General features: G+C 44.8%; 1 protein-coding gene across 1 annotated transcript in view; it reads left to right on the forward strand.

The window, feature by feature from the left end:
- The window catches only part of VPS41 (VPS41 subunit of HOPS complex), a 182,315-nt gene that overhangs the window by 122,326 nt on the left and 41,899 nt on the right, over positions 1 to 18,090 (forward strand). Inside the window, exons 11-15 of the mRNA XM_039223138.1 lie at positions 8,470 to 8,567; positions 11,877 to 12,006; positions 13,703 to 13,818; positions 15,291 to 15,347; positions 16,598 to 16,659. Of these exons, the coding sequence (XP_039079069.1) occupies positions 8,470 to 8,567; positions 11,877 to 12,006; positions 13,703 to 13,818; positions 15,291 to 15,347; positions 16,598 to 16,659 (463 nt within the window). The remainder of the gene's footprint in view (positions 1 to 8,469; positions 8,568 to 11,876; positions 12,007 to 13,702; positions 13,819 to 15,290; positions 15,348 to 16,597; positions 16,660 to 18,090) is intronic.

Here is an 18,090-nt window from a genome sequence, read left to right on the forward strand (position 1 = left end):
AAATTCCATGGATTTTTTTTTTTTCCTTTTTATTTTGGTTCAGCAAAGTATCCCATTTGGGGAAGTAGATATTTTAGTTCCCCTTGATTTATTCTGGGCCTGATAGAATCCCTATTCCTCCTCCAGATCGTTAGAGAATATTTAGAATTATAGTTGCTTAAAGGGAACCAAATCCAGATTGTGATGTGATTCTTTCAAACATTTGAAGAAGAAGAAAAACTTTTGTTTGCTATTGTTTAGTGTTTGACTTCAGTTTAGTTGACACATCAAGATATTTTGTGGGGGGTTGGTCTCTAAAGTTATTTTATGTTTTTAAGTTTAATTGTGTTAAAGCTTAAGGTAAGATCTACCCCCTTAATTTTTTTTAATATTTATTTTAGAGAGAGAGACACACACACACAATCCGAGGCAGGCTCCAGGCTCCAAGCTGTCGGCACAGAGCCCAACGTGGGGCTCGAACCCACAAACCATGAGATCATAACCTGAGCCGAAGTCAGACACTTAACTGACCAAGCCACCCAGGCGCCCCTACCTTCTTAAATTTTTAAGCGTCCAATACACTGTTGACTGTATGTACAGTGTTGAATGGGAGATCGCTAGAGCTCATGCATCTTGTTAACTGAGACTTTAGGCCCATTGATTAGCAATTTCCCATTTTCCCCCCTCCCGCCATTGGCAACCACGATTCCACTCTTTGATTCTATAGGTTTGGCTCCTATAAATACACCCTAGAAATGGAGTTGTGTCTCTCTGTAGTATTTGTCTCTCCGTGACTGACTTGTTTCACTTAGCATGAAGTCCTGAGGGTTCATCCACATTCTTGCATATTGAAGAATTGTCCTCCTTTGTTAAGGCTTTGTCCATACACCACGTTTTCTTTATCCATTCTTCTGCCGATGGATATTTAGGCTGTTTCCACATCCTGGCTATTGTGAATAGTGCTTCAGTGAACATGGGAAGGCTAATGTCTCTTTAAGATCCCGATTTCAGTTATTTTGGATAAATACCCAGAAGTGGGATTGCTGGATCATACGATAGTTGCATTTTTAATTTCTTATGGAACCTCCGTGCCATTTTGCGTGGCTCTGGGCCATTCTACACACATGGTTCCAGCTTCTCCACATCCTACCAACATCAGTCCTTTCTTCTTTGACAATAGCCTGTGTACAACTGCAAGTATAACTTCTCATTTTGGCCCTTTCGACCCAGCAAGTCCTTAACCGCTATGACCTTTTCCGTAGTGTAGGCAGTGTGTTGTGAGCCACTCCCTAAATCGCTTGTCATCCGTGCTGCTTCCTGAGTGCTGAAGTGGAGCAGACGAGGTTATCACACGAGCTGAGCTCTGCCGAGTATTGATTAGAAAACATGCAACTAAACTGCAGACTACACTTGCTTTCAGTGGCTTTTTGTCTTATGTGTACTGTTGGCTCCTGGCTTGAATGTTTTTGTCATTTTGTCCATTAGCCATTCCCTTCTGTTTTATGCCTGTGTAGTAGGTCTTCTCCCCGGTCTGCTGATGTGAAACATGTTGAAGTCACTTTTACTTGATTGTGTCTGCGTCACAGCACAGCCCTGAAGATGTTGGGATGTTATGATTTCCAAGCACGCTTTCTTAAATCAGCGGACAGGCTGACAGAGTGTCCAAACTTAGAGTCATTATGAAATACTAATATCTAGTGACTGAGGGGTCACATTTCTCTTGGGAGTAAGGCACTATCACAAAGAGACCTTGGTGCTTTTTCATACGTGAATACAAGACGAAAGGGAATTGTTCCTTTTTACAAAGTGCTTGAGAAACTCTTGTTTGTGTTTTTAAGAATCTTAGAGGCCAAAATCTATAGTATATGATTTTATTTAGCTCTAGTGAAGATCCCACAGCCTCTGGGGCATGTCTGCTGGGCGTTTTGAGAGCAGCAAAGGGAAAACAAGGGCCCAGAGCAAAGCAGCAGTGCAGGTTGTGTGTGCCGGGTGCACGTGCGCTTCGCAGCACTGCAAATTCAAGGGAGGGGCCGGGGTCCCGGCCGCCAGCCCGCAGGAGAGCCAGCGGAGAGACATCAGAGCCTTGACTTGGATTTCTGCCGACTCACTGTAGCACACTTATAACCCGAATGTCTCTTTGTTCTGATGTCTGTTTTCTAGTGTGACTTCTATCTGGGAAAGAGAAGACGTCCACGTTCCTACCTGAGTTACCTTCTACTTAAGTGACTTTAGTCAAGTTACCTAACCTCTCTGAGCTTTAATGTTCTCCCCACACTGTCCCTAAATAAGCACAGGTGGTTATGGTGAAAAGAAATCATGTCTGTACAGTATTCCACATCCTGCCCCTCAGCGTAGGGAATGTTCGTTAAATGGGAGTTGTTTGTAATATTACTATTACGTTCAGTTACTCAGAAAAACAGCATTTCTTTTTTTTTTTTTAATGTTTTACTTATTTCTAGGAGAGAGAGAGACAGCATGAGCAGGGGAGGGTCAGAGAGAGAGGGAGTCACAGACTGAAACAGGCTCCAGGCTCTGAGCTGGCAGTCAGCACAGAGCCCGACGCGGGGCTCGAACCCACGAACCGCGAGATCATGACCTGAGTGAAAGTCGGACGCTTAACCGACGAAGCCACCCAGGCGCCCCCAGCATTTCTTTTATTAATCAGAAGACTGAAATATTGTTGTCCATAAATTCATTTGAAAGAAGGGCACCTGGGTGGCTCAGTCAGTTAAGCATCCTACTCTTGATTTTGGCTCAGATCACGATCTCACGGTTCGTGAGTTCAAGCCCCGCATCTGACAGCCTCTGCTCTGACAGCACGAAGCCTGCTTGCGATTGTCTCTCTCCCTCTCCCTCTCTCTCTCTGTTCTCCCCTGTTTGTGCTCCCTCTGTCTCTTTCAAAATAAATAAACTTTAAAAAAAGTCAATTGAAAGAATTGGGAGAAAAGTATAAATAAACATCTATTATTCTGAAGAGATTAATAAATTTCACAACTGCATCTTTCAGTAAAGTGTATCTATAAACCCATATGATACAGGCACAAGTAATCAAGAATATCGATTTAAATAACACTTACAGATCTGAATACACTGATAGTGAGATAATCTACTTGTGAATTATTTGGAAAATGGTCTTTGTATTGAGACCTAAAATCTTGATTTTTATCCTTTACAATTTAATACACATTTCTAATACTTTTTTAAATGAAAACTTTTTAATGAACACTTACTGCATTGTTTTCTTTCATGTTATAAACATCATACCTACTTTTGAGGGGCTTCTAGTCATGATTATTGCTGTTTTCGCCCTTAACCCCACCCTTCTGAAAATACATTATTCTGCTTTGTACAGTATCTTTATATATGTATTTCCAGTTTTGCATAGCATGTGGTATTTTATTTTATTATTTTTTTGGTTCTAGACTCTCTTTTAAGTCATTCTGGTGCTTCTAAAAGAATGTCTAATCCAAATTGGGCCTCAGTAATCCTTTATTAAATAGTTGATAACCAGAGATGAGCGTTAAGACCCAAGGTACCAGAAAGCTTACGTTAATTTCTTTCTGGGTCTCGTGGCAGCCATTCGGGAACGGTTGGCAGGTACGCTGTTGATGGCCCAGCAGTACCTGTGTATTTGTGACTCTGACCCCGACCCCGTTGCCTGGCTGACATGAAGCTAGTGTGTCACCCTGCAACATTTCGCACTTGGAGGATTCTCAGAAGCATAATTTTTTTCATTCTGCCCGAGTCATCACCAGAAAATGGAACAGCCAGATCCCGCAACTGACAACACTGACCCTGTTTACAGCACAGACGAGTGACAGCGTGGACCCGAGAGCCCCGGACACAGTGGGTGGGAAGAACCACCAGAGCTCCCAGGCCCGCCGTGATGTGCGGGGGCTTCCGGTGAATTTGGGATCAGGAGACCCCCGAGCGGCAGACAGGTGTTCCCAGGAGGAGACCACCGGCCGCTGCCTGGGTGCGGGGGCTGCGGTTAGGTGGGGGCCCCAGCCCAGCAGCCCTGGGAACTCTTACTGGCAGTTGGACACCTCGTGCTTTCTGCCAGGGCTGGAGGAGCACACAGGCCGAATAGGACAGGGCTGTTGAAACGAACGAGAAGGGACGGATAAAAGCGGGGAGGGAACGGTGTCCGGAAGCCTCAGAAAGCAAGAGGCCGAGTTTTTCACACTAACTAAAAGCAGCGTGGGAGGGAGCTCTGCTGTGTCTGAGGAGCTGTCCCAGTCCCTGCCTCTTCTAACAGGTCGGGGACCGTGTTGTCACCCACTGACAAGCACCAGCGAGGCATCGAGGCCAAATCCCATACTAAGGTTTAAGGAAAGGTGAATAAGGAGCAGAAAAACATCGTTGGCAATGAAAGCAAGAAACCAGAAAGAAACACCCAGAACAAGCTGGAAGACTTTTTTTTTAAGTAATAACAAGACATAAAAGAACAAAAAGTCAATTTAAAAAAAAAAAATCTCAAATGAGATGACAGATCTCAAGAAATATTTATCATAAAAGGTCATTTCAGAAATGAAGATTGAACTAGAAGCAACATGAGCAAACAGACCATGCCGTCAGAGAAATCGAAGGGGTAAACAAGACAATTTGAAAACATCACAAAGCAAGAAGAAAGGGGTTTGCACTGAAATGATAAGTTCCGAAGACTGGCAGAGATGATTCAATTGACAAGTAAGGGTCCCTGAAGGGGGAAAAATGGAAAGGAAAGGAGCAGATCCCCAAAACAGTAATTGAAGAAAAATTTCCTGCCGCTGTGAAGAAACGAAAAGGTGAAGCTATAAAGTCATACCTTGTGTCTCTGATATGTCAAGATATGTTTGGGTAAAATGACTGGACTTTCAAGACAATCTGTTGGGCATCTAGCTCTGTGCTGCTCAGTGCAGTGCGGTTGCCGCTGGCCATTTCTAGTGCTGGAAATGGATCGTGTGGATTGAACCTCACCGCTTGCAGGATTCTAATGACTTCGTATGAAAATAAATAAGTTGTCTCCTTGGTTTTTTTATGTTGTCCCACGTTGAAAACATTTTAGGTACGTTGCAGTAAATAAAACACATGTTTAAAATCTTACCTCTTTTTACTCTTTAATGTGGCTTCTAGAAAATTGGAAATTGCGTGCGCATGTTGTCTTTTTGGCCTGCGTTGATGTTCCGTTGGACAGCCTGGATCTGGAACTCCAGGCCCCTTCTGCCCCAGGGTCCCCGTTCTGTATCCGTAGGACCTCCCTAGATAGAATTTTCCTGTGAATAGTCCTTTTGACGCTTTCTCTTTCTCTCCATATGCTTAGAACCTATCTTTTTGTCTTTTCCCTTGAATTCTTTCTTCTAGCATTTCAGGGAATTTTTATCTTCCGGAATAAGCCAGGGTACGTCACTCCTTGTTTCTGCACAGGTGGAAAACTGTGCCTCCGCCCTAGCAAGTACCCCCTTGCCCTGTCACTCCTACTCGGGGTGAGTTCAGCGCCCCCTACAGGGCCCTGCAGCCAACCCCACACCCTGTGGATCTCAAGCACAGCCATTGTCTTTGGTTTCTCTCTGGGAATGGCATTTTTCTCTCCTCCTTCTTCCCCCTCTCCAGCTTTTACCTTCTGTTTTGTTTTACTGCTCTCTAACTGACTTTGTCTTTATTTTCTTGGTGATTTATCGTTTTCAGATAATCAGTTAAAAGATGAACTTCTGTGGTAATAGACCTAAAAACTCTCTGTATTTAAACTAGTTCTCCTTTAGGCAAAAAAACAAGTAATCTTCATGGAAATGATTAGACCCATTGGTATGTGGGAAAGAACAGAATTTCAGGGAAAACAAATTAACTGAAACTTCCACTGGCCTATTGAAAATTTGAAATAGGAAGCCCAGTCATTACTTGAAGGTATTTTACGAATTCAGCCCATAAAGTTTTATATCACTTATGTATGTTTTTCAGGAGGATGAACATTACCATTCCACATTTCCTTCTCTTGGCACCGATCTCGACACGGTTTTTATGTACGACGTCTTTTCTTCATAAATAGCGTTTTTTTCGAGTTAGTTTGTAATTTATTTACTTCATATTGTCTGCCTAAATTAGTACTAAATCTCAGGAAATCCTGGTACGATTTAATACTTAACCGAAGCATTTATTACAGTATCTGGAATCGAGAAGTGAAACAGATACGTGGTTCTGCCCATTTCTCCTTGTTTTCTTTCAGAACACATTAGATTTTTCCACCATTCTTAATTAGAGAACAGGAAGCTTTCTGTCTAATTCATGGAGACTGTTGTGGACCAGGAAATAAGTGTGTAGAGCAAGGGGGATTTGGATAGAATTATTTCCTAGCTTCTCTGTTCTGTTTCATACAGCTCATCCGTAGACACCCAGCCTTGCTGTATATTTGGTTCCCTTGGGAGAGCCCCTGCGTTCCTTGTTAAGGAGCCCAGGCAGGGTAATTGGCACCCTGAATGGGGAGAGTGCCTTGTTCACCCACCACAGGCTAGATGGTGCTCGTCCTCAGTCCTCAGGTGCCTGTGGTCAGTCAGCACATCAAAGCTTCCTTCTGATTCCTGGGAATCTGTGGCATCTCTGATCGAAGGATTGTACTGGGTGTATAGCATTTCAATGATGAAATGTAATTTAGTAAAACAACTCAAGTCCATTTCTCCCAGAAGGGGCTTAACCACTCCTGGAGTGGTGGCAGTCAGAACCTCTGGTTAATATGCCTGTATGTCTTCTAGAACGTGAAACTGCCACCTCTTTGATACCTGGCCCCACACTGTTCAGTAGCACCTGTATACGGTCCAGAACCCCTTGTCCCTGTCTGTTCCTGCCCCACCCCTCCCCCGACGCACACTCGGCAGCGGGAGCTTCTCTAGAACCTTCGGTGCCTGGCTTCCTTGGATGTGCTCATCTGCGCATGTGGTTGTGGAGGTGACCCTCTGCTTCTGCACTTGATGTGAACACTCATCACATTACCACTTTACCAAAAGTATTTGTAAGTGCCTATGAAAATACTCAGTTTCAGCCCACAAAGGTTGAGGAGGGGGGAGTGTTAGTGGCAGTGCCAGGACCAGAGCGCCCACCTTTGGAGTTCCACTCTGTGGCTCTTAACAGGGCGCTGTGGCCATCCGTGTGATCTAACCAAGGACAACGGGTAAGAAATGCTGCCATTTTAATATTTATGTTACTATTTAGTAATTTCTTTGGTCATCCTCAGTTTCATTTCGGTGCGAAAACCGTTGTATAAGGAGCTGGCTTTGGAGATAGGCAGAGACAAGTCACACTAAGTGACCTGCAAGGAAAGTGGAGAGGAGGCGGAAGAAAAGTTCAGTAGAGCCTCGTTTCATCTGTATTAGGGATTTTACTTTTACTCTGATTCCACTATTTTATAGATGGGAAAAGTTATACCTAAAGAATGACTTGTTCAAGTCTGATTTAGTGCAAGTTATAACCTAGATCTCCTGAGCCTACATTAAATATTATTTCTAATGTGCTACGCAGACTTCCCTTAGTTTGGAGAAAAGAGTAGTTTCATCCTAGAAATTAAATCTGAAGCTAATACCGCAAAGTGTGGAGAAGATCTGAGTCTGGGAACTCAGACTCTGCGGTGGGTCCAAATGAGAGTTTGTTTCCAAATGAGTCTGTAAGTGCAGAGCGTGATTCTTGGAAGAGCCTCTGCCAGCACCATTACTGTATCAGCTAGCTTTGCTGTGTAACAAACCACCCCAAACAGTTGCTTAAGATACACGTCATGTATTATAAATATTCTACAGCAGCTATTTATTAGAATCATGCTGTACCAATACTTACACATCAGCCACTAAGCTTTCTGTCTGGTCTGTGAACTCCATTGTAACTAAATCCATATACTTCCTATGTGATACACTGGTTCTAAATTTTTAAATGTCTTTAAAAAGAAAGAAATTTATTATTTTTCTCTGACCTTTATTGCACTTAGGATGTCATGGTGTTTCATCACAACGTAATCTGTATTAAAACTCTTTTTTTTAACTTCTAAGTCTTCAAATAAAATATTCATTGTTTTTTTAAAAAGGAAGTTAATAGTTTCACAATTACAAATATTACTCCTCGTGACCTTTGTACCACTGCAATGCCCTAATTGTGAGAAACCTAAACTCAGGCATTTTTTAAAAAATTATTATTGTCATTAATATTAGTTTACATTGGGTTTTATGGGTTTAAAAGTGGCTTCATGGAATTGAACTATGTCATTTTTAAATTAGCTCTTCAGAGCGTCGCTGAGGACCGTTCACGCTGCTACTTCAGGTTCGCTTTTGCTGGTGATAGAAAATTTCAAGTTTGAGTTCCCGGCTGTGCTTTTCTGGCACTTGATTATTGTCAAAAAGCTGTGTTTATCCATGCCCCCTTTGTGTTAGATTTCTCCAGTAAAGGCACCCAGCATTCGAAGTCCTTGGGTCCTTTCCCTGGTGGGCTGCTGTTTGCTCCTGTTAACACCGAATCTTCTGTGCCTTTTGTTTGCAGTGTCTCAGTTTGAAACCGAATTCTACATCAGTGGACTTGCGCCTCTCTGTGACCAGCTCGTCGTTCTTTCCTACGTCAAGGAGGTTTCGGAAAAAACGGTATTTTTTTTTTCCTTTTTTACTCCCAAGTACAAAAGGAAGTGCAGATTTGTTTCTTAGCATTAGGCCCAGGTCAGGTTGCCCAGGAAAGGGCTGTGCTATAGTCTGAGCCGAAGTTCCTGACCTAGAAAATAAGGTCGGCAGAGATTGTATATTTACCTTTCAGAAGCTCCACTCCTTGCCTTCCTTTGTTCCTCTTACTGAGCAAAGGGGAGTCATATTTTTTTCCCCTCTTTTTCTCCGTCTCTTGGTATTTTAGGCAAAAGGAACGAAGGATTCCTTTTGCTGAAGGGTGAAGGAACGGAGCTGACACCGTGCATTCGCAGAAATGACAGCAGTGAAGTTGACCTGCTGCAACAGCAGGGGTCCCCGTGGTCAGAGGGAATTACGGAAGGGGCAGTTCGTTATTTCCTGTGGTCCAGACAGATTCGCTTCCTTCCCAGTGGCCTCCCGACCTGAGCGGCCTGATTTTGCTTTGAAATGGATTGTGGTGAAGTCTCAGTTATCGATGCAAAAGTGAGGGAACGAGACGTAGGGCTAAGAGAAAGCAGCAGAGAATCCAAACATCGTCGTCCGTGACTTTGGAGGGAAGCCTACGTGTGTGATCCGACGGAGGCCATGTCCAGCGGAGACGCTCCGTCTTCCTTTGAAGCCTGGATGAGTTCCTTTCCCAGCTAGCCTTCACTGTTCCGGGCCAGCGGTTGTGCCAGGCTGGGGGTGGGGGTGTGGCTCTAAGGCATAAACAAGGAGAGCTTACTGTAAAGGGTTTTGTCTTAGATGCCCCGTATAAAAGAAATTGCAAGTTGATGGTCTAGTCCTCCGCAGTAAGAAGGCTCCCCTTGTCTGTACCCTCCCCTTCACACCCCCACACCCCCGTTTCCAGTGGGCTGGGAATGAAACGGGAGAGAAAAACCCCAGGAGCCCTGGTTTTGAAGTGGTAGTTCGAGCATTTCTCTGAGTGGGCACTTGCAGCGGGAAGTCATCGCTATAGTAACCTGAAGCTCTGGGCGCCATGTTGCTAGGCAACAGGATGCTTGAGATTTAAGTGAAAACGCGGAGCTGCGAAAATCAATAGGGCTGGCTTCTAGCCCTGTTGCAGGACATCACTTTATTATCTTATTTATTTATTTATTTTTTGAAAATGAAGAAAAGCAGCGGCTCCTCAGGGAGTCAAAACACAGTGCTTTCTGATGGGGAAGGTGGGGGTGGATTGAGAGTGGGATCGGAAGACAGACGAAGGAAGCAGACAATGAAAAAGGGAAACGCCCGATAACACAAGTGGGCAGAAACAGAAAGGAAGGAAACCTGTTAATAAAGGGGCTACCAAGGAGTAAACGCCAAAGAAAGGCCAGCCCCACGGAGCACATGAGAAAATGGAATTTTTTCCGAGGCAGCAGCGTGAGGGTCTCAGAGACGACTTGCAGATGTGTGCGCTGGGACACGCAGCAACTTTGTAGGGCGCCGAAGTGCACCCCAGGTCCTGAAACACCGAATAATCTGGCAAAATAAAGCAAAAGGAGTAAAGCGAGCGTGGGGCCAAACCTCTCCCCCGCTTTGTTCTTTTCTGACATGAAAAAGACCGTATAACTGCGACATTAAGTGAAATTTGTCTTCGTCTCACGCATATCCTCCCCCAAAATGTTCTCCCTGTCACGCGTGTGCGTCATTCCGCACTGTTGTTGTCGTGGTCACGCTCTCCTGCGTTGCCCTACTTTCGTGAACCGTATTCCACTCTCTGTCCGCATGGCTGTGTCATCTCCTGTCATTACCACTTCAAGTGGCCGTGGACTAAGTCCCTCCCTAGGTTTGCTTCCCTTCTGTTCATTAACAAACCGTATGTGTATCAAGAATCATGCCCAGGGGATCAGAGACCAGCAAGACCAAAATCTTGCTCCTGGGAAGGTCACAGATAAGCAGGGGCCTCGTGACCAGCGAGCAAAAGGTTGTAAAGTAACAAGATGAATCACATCCCTGATGGTTTTCTTATGCATTTAAAGGAGCTATTTATGTGGCCAAGCAAGGCGGTTTTCCTTTCACTATTATTTGCTTCCAATATGTTTTCTATTCTTGCTGTTCTAATTTGGATTTTTTTTTTTTTTTTTTGCTCTTGGGATAGCAGTTCATTTTTTAAATATTCAGACCTTTCCACTTTTTTCCCATTGTTTCAAAATTGAGACGGTTCACATTTTTCCACAGATGGGAAAAACTCTATACTATTTTTTCCCCTCTACTAGTTGATCTTTTATAGTTGCAGTTGCATTTTGGGTGTTTTTTATTTTTGTCATGTTTTTAAACGTATGAGATGGAAAGCTAATGTTATTGCCTCTCAGTTACCCCAACACAACGGGTCAAAGAACTCTTGGAGGCTAACTGTGGTCCTCGGGGGACAGCCTCCTCTGGGTTGTCTGCGCCAGGGTCCCACGGCTGCAGGTCTTGGTCTTTCGGGAAAGCGTCAAGCACATGTTCTATGTCTGTGTGCCAAATGCTCAAAAAGCGGAAATTTTCAAAGTAAAACAAGCTTGACTTCAAGTCCGAGATTTACCATAAGTCCCAGTTTTCCCACACACTGCAGTCTCCCCATTACATGACTTTGACCTTGATCACGTTCCTTCGTCTGTGATATCGGAAACAATACTACTCACGAAAGGGTAATTTAAGAACTCTGAGAACGCGTGTCTCATCAGCCTGTAGGTTAGTGGCACTGCCCTAGGCCCTCGGAAACCCTCTCTCTCCCTTGTCTCTTGACCCAGAAGTGCACCGTTCAACACTGTGGTCACTAACCATATGTGGCTATCTAAATTGTAATTAATTCAAGTGAAATAAAAATTAAAAGCCGCTTCCCGGTCGCGGTAGCCGCCAGTGACTCCTGTCTGTCACATTGGGCAGCGCACGTGGCCGTCACCATTGCCTTCTTCATCTGAGCGCATTGTGCTTTAGATGTAGCTCTCAGTCCCTGGCTTTTCAGCGTCCCCAGTGAGTGTACCGGCGGCGGCAGTGGCTGGGCAGTTCGTGATGTTATTTTTGCGCTTCCCCACTTTCGGGAGGAAGAGCGGTGAGCTGGCTGTGGAAGTATGCGGGGGCCGTGCCCTTGGAGCTGGACAGGCCGCACAGCAGCTCCTGTCCCGTTGGCCCCACTGAAAGGTCAGGTGGTCACGTGGCGTGACGGCGTCGCCCTGCAGGTGGTTAGAAGGGCCTACATCCGCCCAAATTAGGAAACCACGGCATTTGACTATGACTGACTGGAACACATTTGTACAGTTTCTAGAAACGTAATGAAAACATGCCTTTTCCCCCCCCCCCCCCCCCCAGGAGAGAGAATACTGTGCCAGGCCTCGACTAGATATCATCCAGCCGCTGCCTGAAACCTGCGAGGAGATCTCTTCTGACGCTCTCACTGTGAGAGGCTTTCAGGAGAATGAGTGCAGAGATTATCATTTAGGTGAGAGCTCAAAGCTCTGGCCGTGTTGTTTCTTACACTTGTGTGTTTGTGTGTGTTTGTTTCTCCCCCCTCTTTCTCCTGGTTAGCACAACCCGGAATTTAAACTGAGGTGCTGGAAGGATCTTAGAGACTACCTGGGCAGGCCTCTTGAGCTGAGGAGGGAGGCACAAGGCTCAGACATCTTGCCGAGCTTGTCTGAGCCCCTGCAGAAGGGACGGGGAGATGCGGGGCCGGGACCGAGGTGAGAGGGCTCCGTGGTCCTCATTCTTATGTCGTGTCTCTTGCCCTGGTGGGTGTGCCACTCACGTCGACATCAGGCAGCATAGTTCCATAGTCACCGTATGACCCCCAACTGTACATGCCTGGAGAGCCCGCTCTGGGACAGCAGCCGAGTTGTCTTCCGGTCCGGGACCATGCCCAGAGCCTCGGGGGGCGCCTGGCAAGGACGCGGTGTTCGCTGAGTGTTTTCTGAGTGGATGAATGAATATGCTGGCCACTACTCGGAAGTCAAGGATCAACGGCTGTTACTTGGTCATTACCAGGCCGTCTGTGCTAGAGTGTCATCCTAGCATCCAAAAATACATTGATGAAAGTAGAACAGCCTAAGCTTTCTTTTAGAAATTTTCCCACTTCAGAAGCAACTGATGTGTTGTTTTTTGTTTTTGTGTTTTTTTTTCCCCCAGAATATTTTCAGTTCTCATTTTGGCCAAAGGAAATAAATATTCTATACAGTTTGATCTTTCTTTTTTCTTTTTAAATTTTTTTTCATGTTTGTTTATTTTTGAGAGCGAGAGAGAGAGAGCGCACGCACACAAGTGGGCAGGGGCAGAGAGAGAGGGAGACACAGAATCAGAAGCAGGTTCCAGGCTTCGAGCTGTCAGCACAGAGCCCGACGTGGGGCTCCAACCCATGAACTGTGAGATCAGGCGTGACCTGAACTGAAGCTGGACACTTAACCGACTGAGCCACCCAGGCACCCCCGGTTTGAGCTTTCTTATACGGACCCCCTAATCAGTTGAGAAATGTGAGAGCATATTCAGGACTTGGCAAAAAGCAAGTGTGATTCATTACCTGAAGTGGCCAGTCAAGGCATTTTGCTCAGAACAAACTCCATTGCACACTTAGAAACCCTTCCCAACACGTGTAATTGAATTCTGCAGGAAACCCTCACGACTGGCGTTGTGCACAATGTGCTGAAATGATAGATGATGTCCCCAGGGCCTGGGGCATCTGTCATTTATGCATTTGATGGCCTTGACCTAGATGAGGAGGAAACATTCATCGCCAACTGTGGGGTGTAATTGTTCTGTAAAAATAGAACAGTGCTGTAAATGGCCATGAATTTAAGTTTATATACAGAAGATGAATTCTAACACACAGTAGACGTGGAGAATTTTGACCGCATCTTTCAGCTGAGGTCACAATGTTAATGTGTTAAACACAGAACTATAAACCACATTATTTTTTCAAAGTTTTTTTGGTAGTCCTTCCTTCCCTCCCCTTTTTTTTTTCCTTTCAAGTTAATTGTGCATGTAAATGTTTCTTAAAGCAGCCCTGCCTTCAGACGGAGCCTCCCCAAGGGAGGCAAGTTTTCTGTTTCCTCTGGAATTGCATAACCTAACCGAGTCCCTGAAACTACTACCGAAGTGTGTAATGCCAAGCCCCCCACGCTGTTCTTTTCTTGCCTCGCCTACAGAGTACTCGGAGGGGGAGTCGCTCTTTTACATTGTGAGTCCAAGAGACGTTGTTGTAGCCAAGGAACGGGACCAAGATGACCACATTGACTGGCTCCTTGAAAAGAAGAAATATGAGGTAGTTTTGATTTTACTCTCCTGAAGGAATGACCGCACCTGTGACAGAGGATAAAACATTTGTGTAATAAATTTTTCGTGTCTGTGAATTAGAACGCCCTAAGCTAAAAATAGGTAGGAGGCTAATAACTTTCCAATACTCTTTCAGAGATGAGGGGAGAAAAGATTACAAGGAGGTTAACTGGCTTCGTTGTTCAGCGGAGGAAGAGGTGTGGTGGGAGAGGGAGCCAGGAGGGTTGGATGCAGCCTATTCGAGTGTTTCTTCTGTGGTTTTTCAAAGAAAATAGGATCAAGCTAGTATTTCAGAATTGTCTCTTCTGTATTTTAGTGACACCATTCATTTGTGCTAATTTCGTACGTAAGATTAAGATATCAAATTAATACTCACTTGGGATGGTTTGAACTACTTGTTCAGAGAGGAGGAGGATGTGCACTTCACCGAGTCTCGATTCAGACTAATCTGAGTAGAAAAATGTCTCATGATGACTTGTATTTTAAAAAAAGAAAACATTTTAACTTTAAAAGCTGAAAAGACATTATTATGGTTGGTTTAGTTAGAGACACTCTCCAGATGGGCTTCTATACTAATTAACTGAAAACAAACAGACACAAAATAATCTCTTCATTTGCTACTTTAATTATGTAACCACCTGAAAGGATTGGGGGGGGCAGAATGGTTTTCATTTATAAACTAACTTGAGTCCTGGTATTTAAAAAAAATTTTTTTAATGTTTTATTTGTTTCTAAGAGAGAGAGAGAGACAGCATGAGCAGGGGGAGGGTCAGAGAGAGAGGGAGACACAGAATCTGAGACAGGCTCCAGGCTCTGAGCTGTCAGCACACAATCCGACGCGGGGCTCGAACAAGTGAACCGTGAGATCATGACCTGAGCCAAAGTCGGAGGCTTAACCGACTGAGCCCCCCCAGGCACCCCGATAATTTCAAGTTTTAAACACTTGTGTTAAAGTAGTAATTCTGAACTTTCCAAGATGAAAGTAAAATCAGGGATTTTCGAAATCTTAATTGCAGATACACTTAACCGTATGCATCGAGTTTATGTTTTGTATCTCACAAAGGAAAGGGCCCTTTGTCACTGTACGTGACGCAGATTTAGAATGACAGATGAATTTTTTGTTTGTTTGAACCCAGGAGATGTTGCCGTATTTTGATTTGTGTCTGAAATGTGATTCCAATATCCTAATGTGGAAATGCATTCAACTGGAAATAAGAGAAGTCTTCATTTTGGTTGAATGTCTCTGCTGGAGTTTGAATGCAGTGAGGTTCATTCAACCATAACATTAAAAATGCCCATGCTTGAAGCAAAAGCCGTGGGAAAATGGGGCTTTATTTATGTAGTCTAGAGCTTTAAAACGTAATAAATACAGTGTTTATAATCTCAATATCTTTCTTTCCCACTCTCTTCCATTTTCCCTCCCTTCTTTTCTACCCCCTTATCCTGCTTCTGTAAACATAGGAAGCTTTGATGGCAGCTGAAATCAGCCAGAAGAACATTAAAAGACATAAGATTCTAGTAAGTGTGTAATTTTATTATTTGAATTGTAACTTTACCTTTTTGATAAGTTATAATGAGACTGAAAGTAATTTAAAAGAACAGAATTTTTTCCTACCTTTTTGAGACTTTATTTCAGACTAATTCTCTAACCTGCAAGGTCAAAATATTTCATTTTATTGAATCTGTTTCTGCTTGTAAACAAGAGGCTTGAACACCTACTAGGAGGCAGTTTTGGGTGGTTGGACACTGGATTTGTGAAATGCACTTTAAATACAAAACTGTCCCATTGTGTGTGGGGAACTTTTCTTTGCACTATCCCCAAATTTATCAGGAGTGGTTTCCTAACGCCAGATTGCTTCAGTGTGTCCACAGTCAGAATCACTTGTGTTACGGAGACGAATCCAGGACCTCAGATACAATTTTCATTACATTTTGAACTCTGGACAAATACGGGGACTGAAAGCTCATTCCTTTGCTGATTGTGACAGTGGACATGCACATGGAGAGTGTGAAGATCTTTAGACATCAGCCATTCCAGGACCCTGGTTCACAGATGAAAACTGGAAACCTAGTCACCTTTTTTAATTAAGAAAATTTGTTTCTTTGTGTTTGTTTATTTTTGAGAGAGAGAGAGGGAGAGAGAGAGCACGAGTTGGGGGGGAGGGGGTGGCGGGCCAGAGAGAGTGTGGGACACAGAATCCGAAGCAGGCTCCAGGCTCTAAGCTGTCAGCACAGAGCCTGATGCGAGGCTTGAACTCATGAACCGTGAGATCACATCCTGAGCCAAGGTCATGACTGAACCCACTGAAGCGCCCAGGCATGCCTTTTATTTAAATTGATTTACATATTTATTTACATCTCCTGTACTTTTCCCCCACAATAAAAATCACCTAGGAGCGCCTGGGTGGCTCATTCAGTTAAGCATCCGACTTCGGCTCAGGTCATGATCTCACAGTACGTGGGTTTGAGCCCCGCAACGGGCTCTGTGCTGCCAGCTCGGAGCCTGGAACCTGCTTCAGATTCTGTGTCTCCCTCTCCCTCTCTCTCTGCCCCTCCCCTGCTCTCTGTCTCTGTCTCTCAAAATAAAGACATTAAAAAAAAATGCTTTGGAAGGAAATGAGCACAATTACGGACAGCACACGAAGCTATATAAACCACACTCTAGGCAGTAGTGCAGCAGGACCCTAAGGTCATGGCCAGCTCAGGATCTAGGCTCAATTTTGCAATTTTCCAGTTAATTTTGGAATTCTTCATTTCATTTTTCCTAGGACATTGGCTTGGCCTATATAAACCACCTGGTGGAGAAAGGAGAGTATGACATAGCAGCACGGTAATGATGATATTTCCACAATTATTTGTTAGTAGAAGTAGAAGTGAGAAATGTTCACAATAAAATAAGCCACTCTCTGAGGTGGACGTTTTTTCAGATCTTTCTTACAGGGGTAATTTTTGAGTATTAGCGGCTTTACCTGCAGCATGGATTTGTTACTTACCCACCTACTGTCTCATTTTCACCGAACCAGAGGATTTAGTGGGAAGGATGTGAAAAACATGAAGAGTGGGAGGGTTTACCCTTTATATAAGCCAGCAAGTTAGCACACCCGTTTCACGGTGCTGCCTCCTGGGCCAGAGAGGCCGGCCGAGCGCCGCAGTAGCCGCATCGCGCGGCCCCGGCGCCTGCAGAGGCCCGGCGGTGACACTGCGGGAGAGGGCCCTGGCCTGAGGACGGCGATCCTTTCATAATAGGCAGGAGCCCTGGCTGCCCTTAGCTTCAGAGCAGCACAGGGGCTTTCGTCACAACCCTGCCGTTTGTCCTGGAGGGAAACACTGCATGTGTGTGTCCTTTCCGGGGGGCTGTCCGCTCTACGCACACCCTGGACAGTGCGGTCAGCGCCACTGCTCGTAATCCAAGGAGGATGGTCCCCCCGCAGGAAGGTGGCAGGTAAACAGACGTGACCACATTTCAGCCTTCGGGTTCGCAGGGGTCTGTGGGGACAAGAACACAAATGGTACGTGGTGGGGGTGTGGGGGGCCCCCCCCGAGCTTCAGGCTGCTCACCTGCACGACCACACGGCCGCCTGGAAACCTCGGCTTCAGGCCTACCTCTTATTTTCTGAGATTGAGGGAAACCTGGTTTTTTTGCAGGGCAAATTATGTTTTTATTCATATATAAATATTTCTTCATGGGGCACCTGGGTGGCTCAGTCGGTGAAGCATCCGACTTCGGCTCAGGTCATGATCTCACAGTTCGTGGGTTTGAGCCCCACGTCGGGCTCTGCACTGCCAGCTCGGAGCCTGGAACCTGTTGCAGATTCTGTGTCTCCCTCTCTCTCTGACCGTCCCCTACTCATGAGGTCTCTCTCTCTTAGAAAGAAATAAAACATTTTTTAAAAATTAAAAAACAAATATTTCTCCAGATTATATACTGCAATAGGATTTCAGTTTTCTGAGGTCTGATTTTGTAGTCCACTGTTTAAAAGCCATGCAAGAAGTTGTTTAAATTGGTACTTTTGGGCCCGGTGACACCCCTTCAAGGCCCCCAGCCTGCTGACTCCCACACCAGCAGCGCTCATCTGGGTACGTAGGAAGCTCAGAACAGGATAATCACTGGCAAAACCCCTGATCGTAGCCTTCTGAGAGGGACTCCTCTTTATTTCTAAGTGTTCTGTATCAATTGTCATGATTTCCATCAACCTTGAGTATGCAGACAAGTGGCTATCTAGTAATAATACCTTTATGTTCATTGGCACTTGAGTTGGAA

Source organism: Hyaena hyaena, unplaced genomic scaffold (assembly GCF_003009895.1).
Source record: "Hyaena hyaena isolate Hyena2069 unplaced genomic scaffold, ASM300989v1 scaffold_1286, whole genome shotgun sequence".
In the NCBI taxonomy this organism is placed as follows: domain Eukaryota; kingdom Metazoa; phylum Chordata; class Mammalia; order Carnivora; family Hyaenidae; genus Hyaena; species Hyaena hyaena.